This window comes from Peromyscus eremicus, chromosome 8a (assembly GCF_949786415.1).
Source record: "Peromyscus eremicus chromosome 8a, PerEre_H2_v1, whole genome shotgun sequence".
NCBI lineage: Eukaryota > Metazoa > Chordata > Mammalia > Rodentia > Cricetidae > Peromyscus > Peromyscus eremicus.
The window spans coordinates 45,006,304-45,032,588 of NC_081423.1; the positions used below are offsets into that span (position 1 = coordinate 45,006,304).

General features: G+C 40.1%; 1 protein-coding gene and 1 pseudogene across 1 annotated transcript in view; one reads left to right on the forward strand and one right to left on the reverse strand.

The window, feature by feature from the left end:
* The window catches only part of Ulk2 (unc-51 like autophagy activating kinase 2), an 89,929-nt gene that overhangs the window by 63,297 nt on the left and 347 nt on the right, over positions 1–26,285 (reverse strand). Inside the window, exons 2-9 of the mRNA XM_059270858.1 lie at positions 25,223–25,315; positions 23,280–23,321; positions 13,149–13,181; positions 12,286–12,322; positions 7,507–7,680; positions 6,560–6,633; positions 2,602–2,703; positions 1,190–1,248 (exon numbers count right to left, since the gene is read on the reverse strand). Of these exons, the coding sequence (XP_059126841.1) occupies positions 1,190–1,248; positions 2,602–2,703; positions 6,560–6,633; positions 7,507–7,680; positions 12,286–12,322; positions 13,149–13,181; positions 23,280–23,321; positions 25,223–25,315 (614 nt within the window). The remainder of the gene's footprint in view (positions 1–1,189; positions 1,249–2,601; positions 2,704–6,559; positions 6,634–7,506; positions 7,681–12,285; positions 12,323–13,148; positions 13,182–23,279; positions 23,322–25,222; positions 25,316–26,285) is intronic.
* Positions 17,150–19,539, forward strand: LOC131916077 (NADH dehydrogenase [ubiquinone] 1 beta subcomplex subunit 8, mitochondrial-like; annotated as a pseudogene).

The following is a 26,285-nucleotide window of genomic DNA, read 5'->3' on the forward strand; positions in this document are numbered from 1 at the left end:
GGTCTTCTTCCCTTTACGGGAAAGGTCTTCTCTTTACACTACTGCATCACACAGAAAAGACTATGTAGAGTGCACCTGTCTGTCAGTCCACCAATTCCATTTCTAGCAGTTAATTCTAAAAAGAAATGCACAGTGGTGTACGACACCCCTACACTTTCACTAAAGCTGGTTTGTAGTAAGCAAACAATGAAAAGAACAGGAATGTGACTAAATAAAATAGAACATCTAATTTTATAAGACTCTGCATAACTATCAAAAAAGATGAACATACTGCTGCTGAACATCTAAAATACAGCATAAAAAAACAAACAAAAGCCAGGCATGGTGATGCAGGTCTGTAAATTTGGCATTCAGGAGGCTGAGCTGAGGTCAGCTTGAGAGCCTGGGCTACACAGCAAGAGCCAATCTTAAACAGAAAGTACAACTCAAAATGTAATTTATCTTAAACTGCACCGACACGGACATGGACACACACATTCTCTCTCAAGCATGTGTAAAGAACTCCCACAAAGGACATTTGGAAAAACACACAATAACTCTTATTATTGCTACGGAATGTCCACAGCCTAGGTAGGAATTTACTTTCTGCTTTATGAACCTATGTCTACTTTCTGTTTGCCTCTACACAGGAACACATATAGGTTCTGTGATGTCTTCTCTTAATTTTTTTTTTTTTTTTTGGTTTTTCAAGACAAGGTTTCTCTGTGTAGCTTTGGCACCTGTCCTGAAACTCACTCTGTAACCCAAGCTGGCTTTGAACTCACAGAGATCCGCCTGGCTCTGCCTCACAAGTGCTGGGATTAAAGGCGTGCACCACCACCGCCCAGCGTCTTCTCTTAAATTTGCATTTTAAAAAACAAATAACACTGCACTACCTAGATATTTATGGTGTGTTAGCAACTTTCTAATTTCCTACTATAGCATTACTATAAACTGAAACAGACTCATCAACAGAAATGTACAAAACATGGCATTCCAATAAATAGCACTGCATTCACAAACAGTAAGCCCAGACTAGACAGGAATGATGGTTATTCCCCTGTAATTGTACTTATAAAGGTAAGGTAGGATTGTGGGTTTGAGGATCAGAATCAGGGCTACAGAGAAAGACTACTACCTAAATAAGCAAGTAAATAACATTTTTAAAAAGTAAAACCCAGTGTAATTTAAATAAATTTTAATCACATACCTAGGCATTAAGCTCCTGTTTTTCTCATAAAACATCCTTAGGTCTTGAGGACTATTAGCCTATTTAAGAAAAATAACAAATTAACTTTCTTTTTTTTTTTTTTTTTTTTTTTTTTTTTTTTTTTGGTTTTTCGAGACAGGGTTTCTCTGTGTAGCTTTGCGCCTTTCCTGGAACTCACTTGGTAGTCCAGGCTGGCCTCGAACTCACAGAGATCCGCCTGGCTCTGCCTCCCGAGTGCTGGGATTAAAGGCGTGCGCCACCACCGCCCGGCCAAATTAACTTTCTAAATAGAGTGGAACGAAACTTCCAAACCCATGATTAACACTCATGTTCCTACTGTAGAATGTATATGGATGCTGACCCTCAGTGCCATGGACTGATCATGAATGGATTGCTGGGCACAAAAGACTTATAAAACCTCTGAGATAATTTGCAAATTCTGAGTATCTTGGTACAATATACCTTTTCTGGGGTCAGACCCTCAAAGGAGCCTGAAACAGAAGAGCTGCTACTCTGGAGGTTACATAGCCCACACAGTAAGTACATTGTTGTTGTGTATATTCTAGGTGTTTTACTCTATGACTTTCAAGGGACTCAAGGGAAAACAAAGCAAGCATATTGCCAATACTGTCTCTCCCTAACAGTAGCACGGTTCCAGGAAGAGCGGCTGCATTAGTCAAACTACCTCCACATGCGAACCACACTGGGAGGCAAAGCAACTACTGGACTGCATTACTGATTTCTTTTCATACCATGCTGGGTAAAGAATTTCACTCTGTTACAACTTTCAGGTTAAAAATGAATAAAACTAAAAAATTATAACATGATAATATGAACTCAAGAGATGCTGGCTTGCACTCGGGAGGCAGAGGCAGGCGGATCTCTGAGTTCGAGGCCAGCTTGGTCTCCAAAGCGAGTTCCAGGAAAGGCACAAAGCTACACAGAGAAACCCTGTCTCGGAAAAAAAAAGAGAGATGCTGGCTTATCCTCTGAAGGTCAGCCTCTTAACAGAAAAAGGAGATGAGGAAGAAAGAATCAAAAATTCAATAACTGCCCCCTTCTCACCCAGAGAGAGCCAGGAATGGAGAGTTGGAAATGAGATTCCCATGACCCATCAGAACAGCCCCACCTCATCTGGATTCCAAGACCCCAAACCAGGCTAGCAGGAAGAGCTTTGGTTACCATTCTTCTCAGGGGTAGCTAGTCCTGCCTCTACTCCACTAGCCTAGAAAACATCCAGCCGACTTCATGCCGGTCCAACCACAAAGGCAAGCAGACAGAGAGGAAAAGCAAACACCCTGGCCCCCAACAGACCACTGGTAACAAACCAAAGGATTCCTCATTTTATAACCAAAGGCAACTGCAAAGCTAGAAGATCCAAAAACCACGGACATAAGAAAAAGTCAGGCTACCTGGAAAGGTGGTTTTCCAACTAGGCATTGATAGATCACTGTCCCAATGCTCCATAAATCTGCTTTAGCATCATAATGTTGAGACATAATGACCTCAGGAGCCTGTTCACAAAAATTCAAGAGACATGAACTATGTTAGTTACAGCCTTAATGTGCACCATGTTTATTCACTGATAATGATCTGATCATATTACTAAATAAAAATGTTAGCATATTGTGATATTATCCTGATAGAATGATTCTGCCATGAAGTTAGGATTACAACACAATGTTGCATGAAAAAAGAAATAAATATGTCTATTTTATAATAGATACAAAGTATAGTAAGAGTATTATAGCAATAAAGAAAATACATACTAATTACAGGTTAGGGGTTCCCTCAGGGTAAGAGATAACAACATAATAAGATCAGGGGAAGGTACAAAAGGGACTTGAATTGCCTAAATATTTTTTCATTAAAAAAAAGATCAAGACAAAAATAGCAAAATGTTTTGTTAAGAATGGATGGTAGGTACACAAATATTTGTTACATTATCCTTTATATTTTTCTGTAATTTAAAAACTTTTGTAATAGCTGGGCAGTGGTGGCACATGCCTTTAATCCCAGCATTCGGGAGGCAGAGCCAGCCAGATCTCTGTGAGTTCGAGGCCAGCCTGGTCTACAGAGTGAGATCCAGGACAGGCACCAAAACGTCACAGAGAAACCCTGTCTTGAAACCCATCCCACCCCCAAAATAAATCAAAGACAGTCGAGTGTGAAGTACATGTTTATAATCCTAATACTTGGGAGGCTGAGGGTTCACAAGCTTGAGTGACCCTGACTCATAAAAAAGGTACAATAAAAACAAAAAGCAGTGGCACTTTGTTTTAAGTGGTTTGTTAATCTCATTAAGTATTGTTTTTAAAAACATACCTCTGCCGAGCACAGTGACACATCCCTTTAATCTCAGCACTCAGGAGGCAGATCTCTGAGTTTGAGGCCAGTCTGGTCTATACAGCAAGCTCCAGGCCAGCCAAAGTTACATATAGAGACCCTGTCTCAAAATAAGACCCACCCCCCTAAAAAATAACTCAACCAAATCACTGGTAAAGAAGTGAATTACAGCCGGGCGGTGGTGGTGCACGCCTTTAATCCCAGCACTCGGGAGGCAGAGCCAGGCGGATCTCTGTGAGTTCAAGGCCAGCCTGGGCTACCAAGTGAGTTCCAGGAAAGGCCCAAAGCTACACAGAGAAACCCTGTCTCGAAAAACCAAAAAAAAAAAAAAAAAAAAAAAAAAAAAAGTGAATTACACTTAATGTGAAACTATTTTCCATACATAACATTTGTTCCTAGTAAATTTAAATTTTTTCCATTTTATTTTATATTTGTGGATGTTTTGCCTGCATGTGTGTCTGTGTACATGTGTGCAGTGCCCTCAGAGGTCCCGTGGAACTGAACCAAGTCCTCTGCAAGAGCAGTGAGTGCTCTCCCCGCCCCCCACCCCCAGAAAAGGTTTCTCTGTGTAGTTTTGCTCCTTTCCTGGAACTCACTCTGTAGCCCAGGCTGGCCTCGAACTCACAGAGATCCGCCTGCCTCTGCCTCCCGAGTGCCGGGATTAAAGGCATGTGCCACCACTGCCCGGATGCAGTGAGTGCTCTTCATTGCTGCGTGTTCTCTCATTCTGCTCCCCCAGTACATTTCTCAACTGAGTCTTTTTTTCCCTACTCATGGCTCAGGTGATTGAACCCTGGGCCTGTACCACTGAGCTATATTCCCCAGATAGTCAACTTTTTTTAATAAACAGCCAAAAGACTTTGTTCAAGGCTAAAATTTCTTTTGTCTTTTTTGAGACATAGTCTTGCTATACATAGCGTAGGCTGGCCCTAATTAACTCTTGATCCTCCTACCTCCACTTCCTAAATGCTGGGATTATAGGCATATGCCACCAAGCCCTGTCCCTGACCTAATTTCATTCTTAAGATTTACAATTTTTATATTTCTATTAAAGTGTAGAGTTTATTATATACAAGCAATGAAACTGTGATTTAAAAAGTAAATCCTATTAAAAATAATCAAACAAACCTAGACCTTTGATTACTGGTTCCTTTGACCTCAAAGTTTTGATTTGTTTTGGTTTTATGAGATGAGATCTTGCTAATCAGTCCAGGCTGACCTGGGATTCGCGAGCATCCTACCTCACCCTCTTGGATTCTGAGATTATAGACATATGCCAATACTCAAGGTGAGTTTACATCAGAGGGTGCAGACTTAGAGCGTAGATGGGCATGTCTGTTTTGAGACAGGCTATCACCATGTCACTGGGTAACCTGAGCTGGCCAGAACTTGCTACGGAGATTAGGCTGGCCTCAGACTCACAGAGATCTATTTGCTTCTTCCTTACGAGAGGCGTATTTATTTATTTCATATAATCCTGCAGCTCTATAATTAAGTTATTTTTAAGCTTAATACTTCACATTAGTTTATAAGTCTCATAACCCACTATATATCAAAGGATAAGAAGTTAAGATTATTTTTCAGCATTAAGTGTGGAGCTAAAAGAAAACAACTTCTACAACGTAGGGAACTTGTTAAACAGACAATGTAAAAGATAGGCATATTTTATAGAGGAGGAGGTGCCCCAAAAGGCATTGTGTAAGTAGTCTTTTTTTTTTTTTTTGGTTTTTCGAGACAGGGTTTCTCTGTGTAGCTTTGGGCCTTTCCTGGGACTCACTTGGTAGCCCAGGTTGGCCTCGAACTCACAGAGATCCGCCTGGCTCTGCCTCCCGAGTGCTGGGATTAAAGGCGTGCGCCACCACCGCCCGGCCCTTTTTTTTTTTAACAGGGTCTCTCTGTGTAGTCCTGGCTGTCCTGAAACTTACCTCTGTAGATAGGGCTGGCCTTGAATTCAAGAGATCTGCCTGCCTCTGCCTCCTCAATGATGGGATTAAAGGTGTGTACCACCACTGCCCAGGTTTCTGTAAGTATTCTTAATTATTACAGATTAAGTATACTATGACAGTATTATATAAATTTTTATTTCAACTGAATCTAACCGGGTGTTGTGGTTTGAATGAGAATATCCCCACAGGCTCATGTATTTGGACACCTGGTCCCCAGATGATGGTGCTGTTGGGGAGGTTATGGAACTTTTATGTTGAAGCCTTGCTGGAGGAAGTGTGTCACTGGAGGTGGGCTCTGAGGGATTATAGCTTCACCCCACTTCCTGTTCTCCCTAACTTACTGGCTTCCTGCTACAGCTGCCTGTTGCCATGTTTGTCTTGCCATTAGGGACTACTATCTCTCTGGAACCATAAGCCAAAGTAAAACAAATTCTTCCTTCTACAAGCTGCTTTTGCTCACAGTGTTCTATCACAGCAACAACAAAATAACCAATACTTAGGGATTTCTATCATAATCGATCTTAAAAAAATAAATAAAAACAGGGCCTGGCATGGTGGCACACACCTTGCAGAGACAGATGGATCTCTGTGGATTTGAGTGCAGCCTGGTCTACAAAGTGAGTTCTAGGCCATCAAGGCTACACAGTGAGCCCCTATTTTACAAACACACATACACACAAAACAAAATAAAAACCCAACCAAATAAATAAATAAAAACAGGGGGCTGGAAAGATGGAGAGATAGCTCAACAGTTAAGAGCACTGGCTGCTCTTCCAAAGTATCCAGGTTCAATTCCCAGCACCTACATGACTTACAATTGTCTGTAACTCCAGTTCTAGAGCATCTCCTCAGGCACTGCATTTACATGGTGCACAGACATATGTGCTGGAAAAACATTCATCCCCACAAAATAATAAAATTTAAAAAGACTCAAAAACCAAAAAAAAAAATGTGGAACAACTTTTATGTCCTCCAAGCTAAAGCAAGGTTGTCTGTGTGACTGAATTATGGCTAACAAAATTAACAACAACAATATAAATCGCTGTTCAGATCAAGTACAGAAGTTCTTCTCACTCACCATGTACATTGGGGATCCACACAGTGTTGCTGCCATTGTGTTGCTATGTAGGTAACGTGCAAAACCAAAATCGGCTGTTTTACAAAATTAAAAAAAAAAAATAAAAGAACAAATGACACTTTGCTCGCACTTTACAAATACAATATAATTCTGTAAGACACATAAGGCACAAAAGAACTGTGAAAAATAAAGTGTTTACTGAAAAAGTCTATACACCAAAGGAAAATAGTAGCTATCTCTCTTTTTTTTTTAAATTTTTTGGAGCTGAGGACCTAACCCAGGGCCTTGTGCTTGCTAGGCAAGAGCTCTACCACTGAGCTAAATCCCCAACCCCATAGCTATCTCAATTCAAAGAAGTTAGAAAGAGTAGCAGCAGTCAACTGTGTAGTCACTGCTTTACTAGCTACTTAAGTAGCTCTTCAAGGGAAGATGCTACTTACAATGAATTATGAACGAGCACAGCCCTCATCAAACCAACATCACACTTAGAATACCAACAGCTTCACACACTACAAGAGCACTAAAGCACCAGCCCACGCTGAGGGAGGCCCTCTGGACATCTGTCCTGTTAGTGACACACTTCAAGAGCACTAAAGCACCAGCCCAGGCTGAGGGAGGCCCTCTGGACATCTGTCCTATTAGTGACACACTTCAAGAGCACTAAAGCACCAGCCCAGGCTGAGGGAGGCCCTCTGGACATCTGTCGGGTTAGCGACCTGCTGCCTGTAAGCACACTATATCAGCTCCTCTCCCAGAGAAGCAGGCTTGGATCTGGCTCTTCTTAGATTTGGGGAAAAGATTCACATATCTAAACAGATCTCAGTGAAGCCTGTGACAATTTCAAAACAGCATCAATAAAATCCATTAGTCTAACAAATCTGAACTAAAATGATCTAAAAGTACTGTCTGAAAATGTCCTTTCCACAAAGCAATATATGGCTGTTTACCTATTTTGATACGAATACCACTGACATTTGACTTCCTTCGACTGGCATAAGACAACAGGATATTCTGGGGTTTGAGATCCCTGTGGATTATTCCTTTACTGTGCAGGATTCGCATGGCTGCTGCAATCTGATGAAGAAACACTCTGATAGTATCTTCACTGAGAGTTCCTTTAGCTGGTGGAAGAGGAGTCACATTAATATTTAAACATACAAAATCAATTAGCTTTTCATTCTACTAAAAGAATTCAGCTGTTAAGGAGGGTAGGAAATAAATAAGAAACTGGGATTCACATGTATTCCTTTTGTTAATTTAACAACCAAAATCTATGAAGAGATAAAGGATTTCTCAAAAAATAGTAACTGATCTGTTAAAGAGAACTGATTTGCAATTTTGTTTTTAATATCTTGTCTTTTTTCTTTCCCATTTTTACTAGTCAAGGTTCCTATGGTACAGCTCTGAACACAAGAGATACTCAACAAATGCAATGTCTTACAGATCAAAAAATAAGTTCCCTTTTACATTGGTCATACTTAGTACCAAGCAGCTCATAAACACAAACTAAAGACAAATGAAATCCTTATGTGGAACTCACTGCCAGGGAGCTCTATTGTCTCTTCCCCTTACCTCTCATAACCACAGTACTCCTGCCCACACAGGATCTCTCATAAGTGAAGAGACCTTTAAGAAGTCCTGTTTCCAGCCGGGCGGTGGTGGCGCACGCCTTTAATCCCAGCACTCGGGAGGCAGAGCCAGGCGGATCTCTGTGAGTTCGAGGCCAGCCTGGGCTACCAAGTGAGTTCCAGGAAAAGGCGCAAAGCTACACAGAGAAACCCTGTCTCGAAAAAAAAACCAAAAAAAAAAAAAAAAAAAAAAAGTCCTGTTTCCGCTCCTGTAATCATTATTCAGTAACTATCACAGCATTTGGAGAGGCTAGTATCGTGGTGTAGGGTGTAGGGCTTTTAAAATCCCAGCTCCTGCCCGTGTGTGACTCTGGAAGACAATCCCTCTTCTCTATAAATTTGATGAGACTGACTTTATAAAGTAGTTGTGATAATTCGAAACAATATATTTAGTATTGGAAACTTCAAAAAGGCCTACCATATAATGTACACACAAATATAGTCAGGTATGCAAATATAAACTGTCTATAGCAATGAATCTAAAGATTACAAGTGCAATCTCCTGATCTACATGAAAGATTTAAAACCTTATGATGGGCTGGAGAGACGGCTTACAATTACGAGTGCTTCCAGTACCAAGTTGAGTTTCCCAGCACTCACATCATGTGACTAAATATCACCTCTAACTCCAGTTCCAGAAGCATCCAGTGAGCTCTTCTGGTCCCCACATGCAGCTGCATATGTGACATACATTCATACAAACATACCCAAACACATTAAATCTTTACTTTGTGAGCATATTTCAGTCCATACAATTCTTAGAATACATTCTATAGCATTTTCGAATGTGTAACAAGAAAGGTAAAAATAACATTAACATCTGTAACAAGTGAAAAGCTATAGCTTTAAAATTATTTTAATAACATGTCAAGTGCCACTTCATGGTTTAAAATCTCTTTAATAACATGTTGACATTATGTCCTTAAGATCAAATAAAGTCAATCTCCATGGTTTAAAAATTACTAAATTATTTTCCTATCAGGGCTGTTCTTGTCTTCTCCTCTGAGGCTTTTTTCTGATCCCGCCCCCTCGCTTTTTGGACAGGTTCTCTCTACAGAGCTCTGTACACCAGGCTGGCCTTGACCTCACAGATCCACCTGCCTTTGCCTCCCAGTGCTGGGATGAAAGGTGTGCACCATTACACCCAGCCTGGCAATGGTGGCGCACACCTTTAATCCCAGCACTCAGGAGGCAGACGTAGGCAGATCTCTGTGAGTTCAAGGCCAGCCTGGGCTACAGAGTGAGTTCCAGGAGAGGCTACAAAGCTACACAGAGAAACCCTGTCTCGAAAACCACCCCTCCCCCCAAAAAAAATTTCAAAGTACTCTAAGCATATAAAGTGAAATCTCCTATATCATGAAAAGTAAACAATTTCAAGTAGTGCCTGGTGTTCCGCACACACCTTTGATCCCAGCATTCATGAGGCAGAGACAGGTGGATCTCCGCAAAACTTGAGGCCATCCTGGTAGAGAAACACAGTGATGCTCTGTCTGAAAATCAGTATTTGAAGTCCTTAGCCAGGCATAGTAGCCGATACGTACAATTCCAGCACTTGAGAAGTAGGAGGAACATGAGTCCAAGCCCACTCTCATCTATTAGTAAGTTTGAGGCCAGCCTAAGTTACGTGCAACTCTTTAAAAAAAATCTGGGGGCTTGGGGCTGGAGAGATGGTTCAACAGTTCAGAGCACTAGCTGGTTACTCTTCTAGAGGACTCAGGTTTGATCCCTAGGTCTTACAGGGTAGATTACAGCCATCTGTAACTCCAGTCCTGGGAAATACAACATCCTTTCTTGGCCTCTGGAGGCACTTCACGCACATGGTATACAAACATACGCAGGCAAAACAACTCATTCATATAAAATAATAACAACAAAAATAAATTCTAAAAAATCTGGAATATGAGCTGGAGAGATGGCTCAGCAGTTAAGAGCACTGACTGCTCTTCCAGAGGACCCAGGTTCAGTTTCCAGCACTCACGTGGCAGTTCACAACTGTCTGTAACTCCAGTTCCAGGGGATCTGACACCTTCACACAGACACACATGCAGGCAAGACACCAATACACATAAAATAAAAACAAATCTTAAAAAAAATAAATAAAAATTTAAAAATCTGGAATACATTCTTCCACATCTACTTTCCTGTAAATGCTAAGATATATGTTTCTTACTATATGTTAGTGGGTGAGTCAAATCAATGTTAGATCACAGTCCTCAACCTTCCTAATGCTGCGACCCCCTCCCTCATATGCTGTGGTGACCCCAACCATAAAATTATTTTGTTGTTACTTTGTAACTGTAATTTTGCTGTTATGAATCATAATATAAATACCTGATATGCAGGATGTTTGATATGTGACACACACATATATATGCTGCACACATTTGGGGTTCAGAATTTCAAATATCATTTAGTACTAAAATCTACCACAAGATAATTTCAATATTTTAAATTTCTTATTACATTACTGGCTTTTTAAATTATAAGAAATATCCATATAAATATATTCTTAACTATGATTTTTTTTAATTTAATTTTTATGTATATAGGTATTTTGCTTGCATGTATGTATGTACACCACATGCAAGCCTGGTGTTAAGAGAGGCCATAAGAAGGCACCAGATCCCCTGGACTGCAGTTACAAATTGTTGTGAGCTGCCATGTGGATACTGGAAACTGAACCCAGGTCCTCTGGAAGAGTAGCCAGTACTCTTAACTACTGGGTCAACATCACTCCTGCCCCACTGACTATGATTTTAATTTTTCAAATGTTTTTATTAGCATATATTAAAATTTTAAATAATACTTATTCATTTAGTGGGCAGGGAGCACACATATGGAGGTCAGCAGATAACTTAAAGGAATATAGTCTTTTCTTTCACCATGTGGAACCTTGGGTAATGAACTCAGGTTGTCAGGCTTGGCAACAAGTAGCTTTACCCACTGGGCCATGTCTCTGACCTCTTATTAGCATATATTAATTATACATAATAATGACTTTTTGTATATACACATACATATAGATCATATCACCCCTCAATGCCTTCCCACTCCCTTTCTCCTCCCACTCACTCCTCCCTTCTATTTTCATGGCTTTAAAAAAAAATTTTTTTTTTGAGACAGGGTTTCTCTGTGTAGCCCTGGCTGTCCTGCAACTCTGTAGACCAGGCTGGCCTCAAACTCACAGAGATCTGCCTGCTTCTGCCTCCCAAGTGCTAGTATTAAAGGTGTGCGACACCACTGCCCAGCTAAAAAAATTATTTTTAAAGAAATGAAAGGAACTAATTGGTTCAATGATGGCAAGCCAGCTGTACCTTTTGAAGAAAAAAAAAAATCTATTTGGTTTCTTCCCTCCTGGGGAAAGTCCTTCCTCTAAACCCCTTCCTTACTGTGAGAAAAAAGTTCAATCCTTGTGTGAGTTTAGAAAATAAGAACCAGGTCAGGCGGTGGTGGCACACGCCTTTAATCCTGGCACTCAGGAGGCAGAGCCAGGCGGATCTCTGTGAGTTCAAGGCCAGCCTGGGCTACAGAGTGAGTTTCAGGAAAGGCTCCAAAGCTACACAGAGAAACCCCGTCTCGAGAAACCATAAATAAATAAATAAATAAATAAATAAATAAGTAAATAAATAAATAAATACAATGAAAATAAAATCCAGCTGATCAGCAAAATGACTACAAGTTAAACAGCACACAAATATTTATTGAGTATTTCTATACAAATTTGGGACAAGTTTCAGAAACACATCTCAGAATGAAACAGATTGCTCTTTACTGGGTATTAACAGATAAACCTAAATTTACCTTACAGGGTAGATGGTTCAGTGAGTAAAGAAAAGTGTCTATGACCAAACTTGACAACATGATGTCCATTTTAAGACCCACATGGTGGAAGGGGTTAATCAACTCAAACCACTTGTCCTCTGACTGCACATGCGCTATGGTGTGTATGTACGCACATGTACACACACACACACACACACACACACACACACACACACGCACGCACACGCACGCACGCACGCACATGTGCACACACGCACGAACACACAGACACACATGCACATGTACAAAGACAAGTAAATGCAGTAACAAAATTACCTTGCAAATAATCTGCCAGGTCTCCACCATTGCAATACTGATAAGTAAAAGAAAAAGTAATTAACTTCAAAAGATATTGCTATTGTGATTAAAATAAAGTATTTTATACCTTGACAAGGTAGTATACTTCTTTCATCCCAGCACTTGGAAGGCAGAGGTAGACAGATCTCTGTGAGTTCAAGGGCAGCCTGGTCTATAATAAGGCGAGTTCAATGCCAGCTAAGATAAACAATGAGATCTGTCTCAAAGAAAAATAACAACAAAAATATTTTAGGTTTAAAAAGAAATAAGGAAGGTGTTTGAAGTGACCCAGCAGGGAAGGGTGCCAAGTGTGACCTGAGTTGAATCCTTCATGATGGATGGAGAATGGAGAGAGCCAATGCTTAGAAGTCTCCCTATGATCTCCAGGACAGTTCCCACCCTCTCCTCCACATACAATAAATACATACATAAATAAATAATAAATAAAATGTAATTAAAAATTTCTTTTTGAGAAAGAATCTCTACTATGTAGCTCTGGCTGTCCTAGAACTCTTGCCTTATAGACCAGGCTGGCCTCAAACTCACAGAGATCCACCTATCTCTGACGCTAATGGAATTATAGGCATGCATCACCATGCCAGCCAATAAAATGAAATATAATTTTAAAAAAGAAAAAAAAATTAAAATAAGGACATTGCTTCAAAGTGAACTTAATCATTGTTAATTTTAATTTAAAAATCATTTGAAAAACAAAATCTAATTTTAAAGTATTTTAATTATCTAATTAAAACACTGAAATTTTACATTCTTTATGAAGTAGACTCTAAATCGTTCTATTAACTTTATTAATACTTACTTGTCAATACAGGTAGAATACCTACCTCCATCACCAGAAAGACAGAGTTGGGTAATTCCTAGAAAAGAAATATAAATATCACAAAAAACTCAACACTAACTTTAAAAATGGTGAGTTAATAAAAAATACACTTATTCATTATTAAACTAATAAACTCAGAAAATACATCCGAAAGTGACATTAAACTTCTCAGGCAAGAGGAGTCTTTTGTTTTTTATTTCATCGCACTACTGGGGATGGAACCCAGGGCTTGGGCCACTCTAGGAAACTTCTCAACACAATGCTTTACCCATTTGTTCTGCACAGCCAGATTAAATTTTGACACTAAGGCAGGCATCAAGAAGTTCCATTCTGTTTCAAGAGTACTAAAGGATAAATCAGCTTTGGGTTATGGAAACAGTAAAATAAAAATGTGCTGACTAGGCACACGAAGAGCACCACAAACTCAAGGCTTCATCGACATAGCAAGACCCTATTGCCAACTACCATCCCCCACCAAAGCCATGCTAGAGTCACCAACTGTGAGAAGGCAGGCTTCATCTGTCCTCACAGAAGTGCTTCCTCCCTGGAAAGCTCCAGATGGGTGGCAAATGGCTTACACTCTTTCCTATTAACACTAACACACCGATTTCTGAAACACAGTAACTAGGACAAGTAGTTTTGGGGGGTTTTGTTTATTTAGGGCAATCATATCAGAAAATTGTTGGCAAAATGAAGATGTCTTATTACATTACACAAAGATATGTTTAAAGATTTAAGAAAATTAATTGGAATATTTTTACAAAGTATCACACTGATACTTGACTTCCTGACCTAAAGCACCAGCTTTTATTTCTGATGTGGGTGAACTGAAACTTAAATGTAGTAACAAGTTACTATAAAAGGGAATGAAAAGGGGCCTATGAATGGACATCCAAATTGAGGGAAGGGATTTAGTTTATTCTAGTCTGGATCCTGAACATAGGGCTCATGTATGCATACTAGGCAAGTATTTTGTGAGTGATAAATACCTCCAGGTCAAAGTTCATATTCTTAAGTTCAGCAGTCAAAATTATTCTGTAGAATTGCTTTTAAGTTTTTTTCAGATTTTTTTTTTTCAGACAGGGTTTCTCTGTGTAGCCCTGGATGTTCTGGAATTCACTTGTAGACCAGGCAGGCCTTGAACTCACTTATTTCTCAAGAAAACTAGATAAAAAGAACTGAAGGTGGTGCACACCTTTCATCCCAGCACTTGGGAGGCAGAGGCAGGTGGATCTCTGAGAATCCGAGGCCAGCCTGGTCTACAGAGTGAGTTCCAGGACCGCCAGAACTGTTAACACAGAGAAACCCTGTCTCGGGGGGAAAGGGGCGGGTGAGTGCTTTCTTCCCTTCCAGAAGACATGAGTTTGGTTTCCAGCACTCATGCCCAGCAGGTCACAAGCACTTGTGACTCCAGCTCCAGGGGATATATAACCTATTCTGGCCTCCTAAGGTACCTGCACACACACACACACACACACACACACACACACAAGTCATGCCAATAAAATTTTTTAAAAATTTCTAATAAACAACAAAAAGACAACCCAGTGGATAAACAAGCAAAAAACTTCCATGGGAATTCCAAAAAGATATTTAAATGGTTAATAAACATATAAATCACATTCAAACAAGAGACAATAGGAAAATACTAATTAAAACCATAATTAGAAGTTAGGCAAAGTTGTACACCCCCTGTAATCCTAGTACTTGGGAGGTAGAGGCAGAAGATCAGAAATTCAAGGTCACCCTGAGCTACATAGTGAGTCTGAGACCAGTCCAGACTATTTAAGCAACTGTCTCAAAAAATAAAATAAAAAATCCTAACTGAATTCAATCACCAGAATAACTAAAATTGCCAAATATTAGCAAGAATGAGGAGCAAATGGAGCCTTTAAATGCTGTTGGCAGGAGTGTGAAGCAATTCACTGGCAGTGTCTACTAGATGATCTGTCCTTACCTACCTACCAGACATTCTAGAGAACACCTTAGCAAGACCTGTCTCAATGTGAAGGAGAAACCCCAAGAAGCCTTTTCCACTTCTTTCAGCCTCTAAAGGAAGGGTTTTTTGTGGAAAAGCATGTGAAAATAATATACAATAAATGAGGTACTCCAGATTTGGAAAGATAGCTTCAATAAAAAGCCAAGAGAGCCAGGCAGTGGTGGCACATGCCTTTAATCACAGCACTTGGGAGGCAGAGCCAGGCAGATCTCTGTGAGTTCAAGGCCAGCCTGGTCTACAGAGCGAGATCCAGGACAGGCACCAAAACTACACAAAGAAACCCTGTCTCAAAAAACAAAACAAAACAAAACAAAAAAACAAAAACAAACAAACAAAAAAGAGCCAATAGAAGAAAGGAGGAGGGCTGGAGAGATAGCTTAGTGGTTAAGATCACTGGCTGCTCTTCCAGAGGTCCTGAGTTCAATTCCCAGCAACCACATGGTGGCTCACAACCATCTGTAATGAGATCTGACACATAGGCAGAACACTGTATACATAATAAATAAATATTAAAAAAAAAAAAAAAGAAGGAAGGAGGAGGGAGAAGAAGAAAGCTAGCCTAGAGATGTAGTTCTTCCTAGTATATGTAAGGTCCCTTGGCTGCATCTCCAGCACTTTGAGGGAAAAAAATGCAACATTTTCAAATAATGTTGAGTGTATGTATACATGTATACATGTATTAAAAAAGGAGGAAGCTGGGGCTGAAGAGATAGCTCACTGATTAACATCATTTGTTGCTCTTGCAGAAGACCTGGGTTTGGTTTCCGGCACCCACATAAAGGTTTAAAAAACCTGTAACTCCAGTTCACATCCTCTTCTGACGGCCACCACCACCACCAGGCACACATGTGGTGCATATATATGTTAATACCAGCAAATATACATATAAAGTAAAATTAATATTAAAAAGAGAAAGCTATATATATATATGATACACCTGAGGTTTCTTCTAGAAGTAAATGAGTCGAGAACAAAGCAGCTCATTTTTGTTTCATGTATTGTTAGACAGTTTAATTGTTTTGTTTTGTTTCGAGACAGGGTTTCTCTATGTCGTTTTGGTGCCTGTCCTGGATCTCACTCTGTAGATCAGGCTGGCCTCGAACTCATAGAGATCCGCCTGTCTCTGCCTCCCCAGTGCTGGGATTAAAGGTGTGCGCCACCACTGCCCGGCAGTTTAACTGTTTTTACACTAAGGATCTATTACTTGATTTAAAAAATGAGTTCTTTACAACTGGACAGCAGGACCAAATGTTCTCTGGAGCAGAATTGACATGATTTGGGGCAGAAATGGAGGAAACAACAGCAGGATACAGAAGAACAGAAACAATTTACTAACGAAGGAAGAGAAGAGAAACTGACAGTCCTAAAACCCAATCTTCCAGCTCCTCTGCTACGTTTGCTTGTCTTGAGACGGGCTCTCTACACAGCCTTGGCCCTCCTGGATCTGGCTATGCAGACCCGGCGGTCTTAAACTCTTAGAGATCCACCTGTTCTGCCTCCAGTGTTGGAATTACAGGTGTGCACCACCACATCTGGTTCTGCTACATTTCTTAATTCATTCTCTGATCTTCAGGCAACTTCCATGAGCTATCTCACAGGAAAGAAGAAATACAATGTCATTTCTATAACCCTTAGTGTTATTTCCCTTGTGGTTACCTGGCACTGGACCACCGCAGAGTATCCTCGAGGGTACAATCATGCCCATTATAGTGACAAGGGGAATGGTGTTAATATGGACAAGATCCTAAATGAGTTTGCTGTAAAAACAACACTCGAATCTAGGTTCCCTTACACTCAGGGCTCATCATCTTTGGTCACTTCTGGTTGCTATAATAATCAATTATAGTCCGGGTAGCTTAGTAATAGAAGTTTACCTTATGTTATAAGTATTTCTTCAAACTGTGAAGCCAATCACCTTCTTTGTGGTTACCTGGCACTGGACCACCGCAGAGTATCCTCAAGGGTACAATCATGCCCATTATAGTGACAAGGGGAATGGTGTTAATATGGACAAGATCCTAAATGAGTTTGCTGTAAAAACAACACTCGAATCTAGGTTCCCTTACACTCAGGGCTCATCATCTTTGGTCACTTCTGGTTGCTATAATAATCAATTATAGTCCGGGTAGCTTAGTAATAGAAGTTTACCTTATGTTATAAGTATTTCTTCAAACTGTGAAGCCAATCACCTTCTTTCGCCTTTAACTGGCATATACTTTATACACAGTAACATTAAATAGTTCAATTAATCATGACAAATGTGTGCCCTTCAGATCAAGACATGTAACATCCCCCTCCCATAAAGCTCCCTGACATCTTTTTGTCATCTCCTCCTACCAACAAGTACTGTCCTGACTCCTCATTTCTACCGCCTTGTCTGCTGCTTCTTAAAAGTCACAGATTTTTTTAAAGAATAGAGATCATACCACCTGGCTCCTTCTAACTTCTCCAGCACCATGAGCCCTCATTTCTGCATTCTGCTCATGAAAGCCTTCTCCTTGATCAGCAAACTTAACAGTGCAATAATTCTTCTTTGCTGTGGTCCTCACAAGGGAAGTCCTTCGGATGCTTCCTTGCTGTTCTCCCACCAACCCCAGCCTAGCCTTCCCACCCACCTAATCAAATCATTTCTTCAGGGAGCCTTCCCTAGCCCCATCCTCCAAAGCTCTGCAACAGTTCTTCACATACAGCCTTTGGGACGCTTACAATTAGAAACTATTTACTTAATGTCACCTTCACACAAAACGATAAACAAGAACCACTTTTCTGCTCACCACTATACTCTGTTCATCTCCTTAAGTGGCTCAAGGAAATACTAATCACAAGGAAATTAGCAACAAACACACCAGAGGCAACAATGGGAAAGTCAGGAAAGAAATAACAAAGGGCAGCCAGGCGGTGGTGGCACATGGCTTGGATCCCAGCACTTGGGAGGCAGGGAGAGCTTTGTGAGTTCAAGGCCAATGTGGTCTACAAAGGGAGTTCCAGGACAGCTAAGAGCTTTTACACAGAGAAACTGTCTTGAAAACTCAAACAAACAAACAAACAAAATGAACAAAGAGCAAATATAATAAGATGATCCATTTACTAATGATTTATGAAATAAATTTTTTTTTAAATTCAGATATTTTTCTCCTACAATATTTGTCAAGTGTGTGTGTGTGAGTGTGTGTGTGTGTCCTACTGCTTGAAAAAAACTGGTATAACCTTTTCAGAGCCAGCATGATACATTTTTTAAACAACTAATTCCACTTAAAGAAAGACAGCAGCCGGGCGGTGGTGGCGCACACCTTTAATCCCAGCACTCGGGAGGCAGAGCCAGGCGGATCTCTGTGAGTTTAAGGCCAGCCTGGGCTACCAAGTGAGTTCCAGGAAAGGCACAAACCTACACAGAGAAACCCTGTCTCGAAAAACCAAAAAAAAAAAAAAAAAAAAAAAAAGAAAGAAAGAAAGAAAGACAGCAATCCTACCAGACATGCGCCTTTAGTCCCAGCACTAGGGAGGCAGAGGCAGGTGGGTCTCTGTGACTTCAAGATAAACCTGGTGTACACAGTGAGTTCCAGGCTAACCAGAGCTACACAGTGAGACTTAAAAACAACAAAGTGAGCCAGGGAGTGGCTCGGTTGGTAAAGTGCTTTACAAGTACTAGAACCTGAATTCAAGAACCCACACAGTATAACCCCAGTGCAGGGAAAAAGCAACAACAGGCAGGACTTGCTCCCTGGGGAATGAGGCTTGCCCATCTTATGAGAGCCTGCTGAGAGACCTTGTCTCCAAAGGAGCGGGCAGCGGGGACAGCACTTGACAAACACACATTGTATTTCTGTACAAAAACTCTTAATACATTTCTCACAGTTAAAAGTGTAAGAACTGAGTGGAGATGGCTGCAGCCAGGATGCAGCCCTGGCAGTCTGGCGGCTGCAAAAGGCAACTTGAAGCATGGTGCCACTGGGGGCGCCACACAGCCTTCCACGTGACCAAGGTAGGCTGCTAGGGCCTTATCCTAGGACCCCAGATGAACAGGTTGTGGCTGCCAAGAAGTATAATATGTGTGTTGAAGACTCTGGATGGAGCATGGTGACTACCTGACGCTCCCTGGCCGCTAACAGCATGCGAGGAAGCCGTAGTATGAATGGGGCCACCTAGACCTGAGGTTGAACTGGGATGAACCGATGCACTGGGACCTAGACATGTGTATCAGGAATTGCGTGGACACGTCCTCTACACCTGTTTCCTCAGCTTCGTGACCTTCATGGTTTTCATGTTCTGAGTTGAGGAGACTTTCCCCTCCTACCAACCTGTGAGAACAAAGTAATGCCCTTACAATAATCTGTATCTTGAACAAGAGGGTGATCCTACCAAAGAACCTGAGTCGGTAGTTCACTATGAGATCTGAGGAGGCTTCGTGGGCTTTTGTGCCCTCTAACTAGGACTCCCTCATTCCTAGAGGTTTAACTTTAATAAGATTCCTAATAAAACCCAGTACTGTCAAAACAAAACAAAACAACAACCACAAAAGTATAAAAACTAAGGTTTAACATGTGTTGTTTATAAAAAGCTTTTTTATTTTTCATTTTTTTTTTTTGAGACAAGGTTTTTCTATGTAGCTTTGGCTGTCCTAGAACTCACTCTGTAGACCAGGCTGGCCTTGAAATTACAGAGATCCACCTGCCTCCTTGAGCGCTGGGATTAAAGGTGTGCATCACCACTGTTAGGCCATAAAATTCTAAAAGAAATATACCAAACAATATTTATATCCAAGAATTGCCTTTTTTTTTTAATTTGTCATTCTAGCAATGTCTGATGGTTTTAACATCATTAGAGGGAAAATGTGTTTCCTTATGTGTTATCTAAACTACAACAACGTCACAGGTTCTAACTTTAGGACCTGGGGTAGATCATATACACGGCATATAGGATGAACTGTGTTTGAACAGCAGCACAAGGAATAAGAAAAGGATGGGAAAAAGGAGATAAATGAGGAAAGGAAAATCTGTAATTTATGAAAGCATATACATGACAGGTGGTGGTGGTGGTGGTGGTGGCGAACGCCTTTTATCCCAGCACTAGGGAGGCAGAGGCAGGCAGATCTCTGTGAGTTCAAGGCCAGCCTGGTCTACAGAGTGAGTTTAAGGACAGCCAGAGCCACATAGAGAAACCATCTCTAAAAACCAAAAAAAAAGGCCAATGAGATGGTTCAGTGGGTAAAGGTGCCTGGCACCAAGCACTGACAACTTGAGTTCAACACCTGAGATCCACATGGTAGAAGTGAATCAACTCCTCAAAGTTGTCCTTTGACTTCCAAAACCCCACCACAGCACCTCATCCCCCACATACAAATAAACAAAAATGTAAAAAAAAAAAACAAAAAACTTTTTAAACAGAAACAGCTCTACAAAACTGGTCAACAAAAGTGATGTTCCTGTTTATATAAAGTCTTATACTGGTTTCTAAGCAAACTATTCCCCTTTATGAACAAACAGAATCAAAGAAGCAAATCTAAACTATTAGGTCAAGCCTGTTTACTTGGTAGCCAAACGTTATACTTAAGTTTATTTCATACCTTAGTTCTAGGAGTACAAAATGGGTAATAAAACATTTTCATTCAGCCACCTTGAATTCAAAGATTGATAACTTTGACTGATTTTGTTTGCATTATTTCTAATGATAGCTCATTCCACAATCAAAACTGATACTAAAAAATACTTTTCATTCTAAGAGAAAAGACATCTAAGTACAACTACTCTGAAAGCGAACCTGCTCTGCTATTGCCAGGGTCTTCCAACCCTCTAAGAATGTAAACGAGGAGTCAATATCATTTAACAAGTTTTGTACTAGGCACCAACTTGCACCACCCAGTGCCCTCTATCCACAGAGAGCACAAGCTACACAAACAGCTGAGGAGAATGGACATTTCAGCGAGGGATGGTGATATGAATTTAGTTTGGACTTGAGAATTTTTTGGCCCGTTTTATATCGCTTTGAATTTCATAAATGAAGGAGTGAATTATATCTACTAAAGCTGATACTCCTATTTTCTGTGCACGGGAGTTTATATTGCAGATTTTTTGGAGAGCAATCATACTCTATAATCAAAATGTCTAACACTGTTCATGGTATTTGAGCTGGACATTCCAAATCCCAAAGTCAAAGATACTTTCAGAAGGGATATATTACTGCTGTTTCTGTATAAAAAAACTTAAACATCTTATAGCATGGGTTTAGTTAAGTATCTTGTGACATGATATGACTAGATAAGCATGTAAGATAAGATAAGATAAGATGATCCATTCTGTATCATCCCACAGTGAAGTCAAGACCTTTGTCCATCACTTTATTGCTAGACTCAGAATAATGCCTGGTGTATGGCAACCACTCAAAAGGTTTGCAAGACAAATGCATCCGAAAAATTTAAAAAAAAACAGAGAGAAATGTTTTTAACTAGAAATAAACAGAATCATCTAACCATCCACTTAATTTCCTGGAATTCAACTGTCACAGAGGAAGCAAAACAATAAAAAGAAAGGCAAACTCTAAACACTGGTCTTCCCTGGAGTAAGGATTTTAAAAACACTTTATTCTACTCCCTCTAAAGTCCCTGTGCTCTCACACTGAACACACTAGCCATATATGACTCTAGTATGTAAACCATGACTTTAAAAAAGCATCAGATACCATCTAAATGCAAGCCAACTACTTCATCAGAAAACTAATTTTCTTCAAAGATTTCCAAGAATAATTCTGACTACAAAGTTTGCCTTAGATGACTTTAGACTCTGCTTCAAAAAAACAAACAAAAAATGACCTTAGAATTCAGTTCTAGCACATGCCATGACAACACACACACACACACACACACACACACACACACACACGATAAACATGCACAGCAGCCTTGTTTTTATTTTTATTTATTTCCTACTACTATGATTTACAAATTCTGCTTTCATAAGAAAAAGGGTTTTAACTAATTTTTAAGTAGGCCACAACAGTCTTTACATTTACTAAAGAAATGCTAGGAGCTAGCAGTGGCACGCCTTTCATCCTAGCACTTGGGAGTCAGAGACAGGTGGATCTCTGCAAGTTCAAGGCCAGCTTGGTCTACAAATAGAGTTCCAGGACAGCCAAAGCTACACAGAGAAACCCTGTCTTGTAAAACCAAACAAGCAAATGCTAGATTTGTCATAAACCACAAGTTACTCTAAAGCAATACCACCCTACAGTGTATTTATATTTACTCATGCAACACATTATTTATTTTAACCTATGGCTCTATGCTATTTTTAAAAAAATTTTGGAGCTGGTGAAATAGCTCTTAGGCTAAAGGCACTGACCACCAAGCACATGTACACCATGGCATACATAATACACACATAGACACATGAAATAAATGCAATTTAAAAAAACTTATATGTTGCAGAATATCTGTACACTGTGTGAAGATGTATTGCTGTGATTGGTGTAATAAAAAGCTGAACAGCCAACAGCAAGACAGGAGGTATAGGCAGGGCTTCCAGACAGAAGAAAACTCTGGGAAGAAGAAAAGCAGTTTCCAGCCAGACAAGAAGAGGAAACAGGAGGTGCAAGATGAAAGAGAGGTAATGCCACGTGGCAGAGCATAGACTAATATAAATGGGTTAATTTACATTATAAGAGCTAGTTGAGACAAGCCTAAGCTAAGGCCAAGCTTTCATAATTAATAATAAGTCTCCAGGTGATTATTTGTGGGCTGTCGGTCCAAAGATAGTCCAAGAAGAAAGCTTGCTACATTTACATTCATTTTTATGTGTATGGGTGTTTTGTCTGTGCATCATTTGTATGCCTAGTACCCAGGGAGGCTGGAAGAAAGCTTTGGATCCCTTGGGACTGAAGTTACAGACAGTTATGAGCCTCCATGTAAGTGCTGGTAATCAAACTCTGGAAAGCAGCCAGTGCTCTTAACCACTGAGTCATCTTTCTAGCCCACATATATCCAATTTTAAAAATTAAAAATTTTTTAAAAATTTTAATGCAACTCAAGTGTATGTCTTTTCAACATAAATTAAGAAAATTTTAAGTTTCCATTAAAATACATTTAAATTTACATGCAATAAACTTTTTTAAATTTCAAGTTTAAAAAAATCCAAAATAAAGTACCTGAACATCATAGAGTGCTACGATATTTTCATGCTGAAGTTCCTGGTAAGGAAATAAAGAATTTAAAATATTATTACATAGTCTGATAATCTTAATATATTTCTAGTATGCAAATAAAACTCATTTCTATAGACACCTATCTATACTATTTGTAGCACAGGACACCTTTATTAACAGCTTAGAACAAGTTGACCTTTCACAGAATAAAAACGTGTCTGATCAGACTTTACTTGAGGCCTAAATCTTTTTTACCACCAGTTCTTTTTTTTTTTTAATGTTTTATCTTATTTATCTATTTACTTGCCTGCTTGTATGTCTGTGCACCATATGGGTGCAGAGGCCAGAGGTATCAGTGTCTTCTGGAACTGGAGTTATGTCTAGCTGTGAACTGCCACGTGGCTGGCAGGAGCTCAACCAAGAAAAGCAGAAAAGCTCTAGAAAAGCAGCTCTCTCCCCAGCCCATCACTGTACATTTTAGACTTCTAATGAGTGCTGTGTGCCAAACAAATGCCACAGTTAGTTTGGTTGCAGACTGTCTACTAGTCTTCAACATTTCAAATAGTAATAAAGACATAAAATTCCAAAGTGCTCTGAAAAAGCATTATCTGCCTGGAACATAAATCATAGCTCAGAGAACTTAGTGTGTGTGTGTGTGTGTGTGTGTGTGTGTGTGTGTGTGTGTGTGTGTGTGTGATCTTAACTGCTGCACCATTTCTCCCATCTCAAGAACTGTAATTCTTACTAAAAGTTCACCACAGAATACTTTTGAGGAAAGCAGATGCTGGATGAAGTTCCCATGATCAAATCAGTCTGAGAAGCACTGGGTTAAGTATACCAAAACCAGTAGAAAATTTTCCTCTTTAGTGAGCCAAATGTTTGTAACTGTACAAATATTCAGTAAACAAAGTTTACCAAATTTATTTGACCATGGACTCTTTTACCCTTCCCCTGAAAGCAAGAACTCAACCAAGACCTTTGATGATGCTACAGACTGTGAACAGATATAAAAATTAACCTCCTTCTGGAGCTGGAGATTTGGCTCAGTGCTTAAGGGCACTGGTTTCTCTTACAGAGGACTTGGGTTCAATTCCCAGACCCAACATGGCAGCTCACAACTGCCTGTAACTCCAATCCAAGGAGATTCAACACCCTCTTCTGGCCTTCTTGGGCACCAGACACTTACACAGTGCAGGTCAAACACTTACACATAAGGCAATAAAATAAACAAAACTCTCTGCTATCTATAACTGGGTAGGGGTGAGGGGGATGGGAAAGGGACGGACACCAAGTTCTCCTGTTCCTCCCCAAACACTTAGGGAAATACGAAGAATGTCAACAGAAGAGAACAATATACCAATTATACCTGCCTGGCATCCAAACATTAACACAATAACTAGAAGAAATCATAAGAAGTTAAAATCATTCTTTATAGAATCCCTCTGTTTGGCCAAGAAATACAAACATCTATTCTTAAAAATAGCTTCACAGGGGGCTGTAGAAATGGCTCAGTGGCTAACTTGATGCTCTTGCAGAGAACCCAAGATCTGTTCCTAGCACTCACATCCAGATCCAGGGATTCCAAAAGCCTCCACTGGCCACTGCACTCTCCTGCCCATCAACACACATAAATAGAAATAAACCTTTCCTAGAACTCGAGGCAGACGCTGGCTTATCTCTGTGAGTTTGGAGCCAGCCTCAACAACCCAGTGAGTTCCAAGTCAACCAAGGCCACATACATGCTAAGACCCTGCCTTAAAACAAATAAATAAATCCCTGAAAGTAGCCTCAGAGTATTCAATATTTCAAAAATAAAACTGGGCATGCAAACATGAGCAACTAAAATTTCCCAAACTTTTATCAAACTTCAAAGGATGTCATCACATGCTCATTTAACTCAGGGTAACTTTTAACCTAATATGTAATTGTACTCTAAAATAGCATACCTTTAAGATTTTTATTTCCTTTCCAAGCAGAATTTGTGATTTTGACAAGTTCTTTTTATTAATACTTTTAATAGCTACCTCCCAATCAGTTTTCTGAAAAAGGAAAAATATTGTTATGCCTAAAAATTATAATACAGAAACGACTTAAAAACAATAAAAACTTGTTAAGTATAAATATATTTTTAGCAAATCAATGTACATACAATACTGGGGAAACATGATAAAAATCGCAAATCTCAAAACTAAAATATGATTTGATAAACGACACAATACCAAGGGAATGTCCTACAACACAGGCACTTGAAGTAGTAAATACAATACAGCATTAGTTGGGAAAGGTTTACAACCACATAGGAGTTATGGAGAAATGTGTATATAAACTTGGAAAGTGATAGAGTGCGGTAAAAAGTTAGCCTGACTGGATTACTCTTTTTTTTCTTGAATTTTAAGTTATTTTATAATGAATGAGAAACTGAGTACTCTTTTTAATAGGCCCTTTGGCAACAATCAAAACCAAGGCCTTTTTAAAAAAATTATTTCCACTCCCGATGTGCCTTCTCAAATTCTTTAGATTCTAAAACCCGGTGTGACCCTACTTTGAAACAGCAGCTTGAAAAAAAAATTTTTTTTGAGGCTTGAACTTGCATCCACGTTGTATTATTTGATTAGGGTCAAACTATCGTTCCCACTTGGAGTTCGTCTAACTCAAGAAGCGGAGAGACAGTACAGGGCACCCCAGGCACAGAGGAAAGTGATACCTCCCAGTCCGAGAAAGCCTTGGGCTAACGGGAAACGCGCCCGTTTTCCGCTGGGTGTGCAATTATCCACCTTAGAGGTGACAAGCTCCGGAAAGCCCAGGGCGGGGGAGAGGGGACAAAGGTCCACTAGACATGAACCCGGACAAGCACGCTGCACCCTGCAAGCACTGGGGTCCTAGTCGCCTCGGGACCATTGGCTTCCCGGAGCAGCAAGTCCCTGGGCGCACTCCGGTTGCCCAGCACACTGACAGCGAAGAACATCAGTGGCCCGCCGCCGGTCGGTAGGTGGAGCCCAGTCTAGCGGC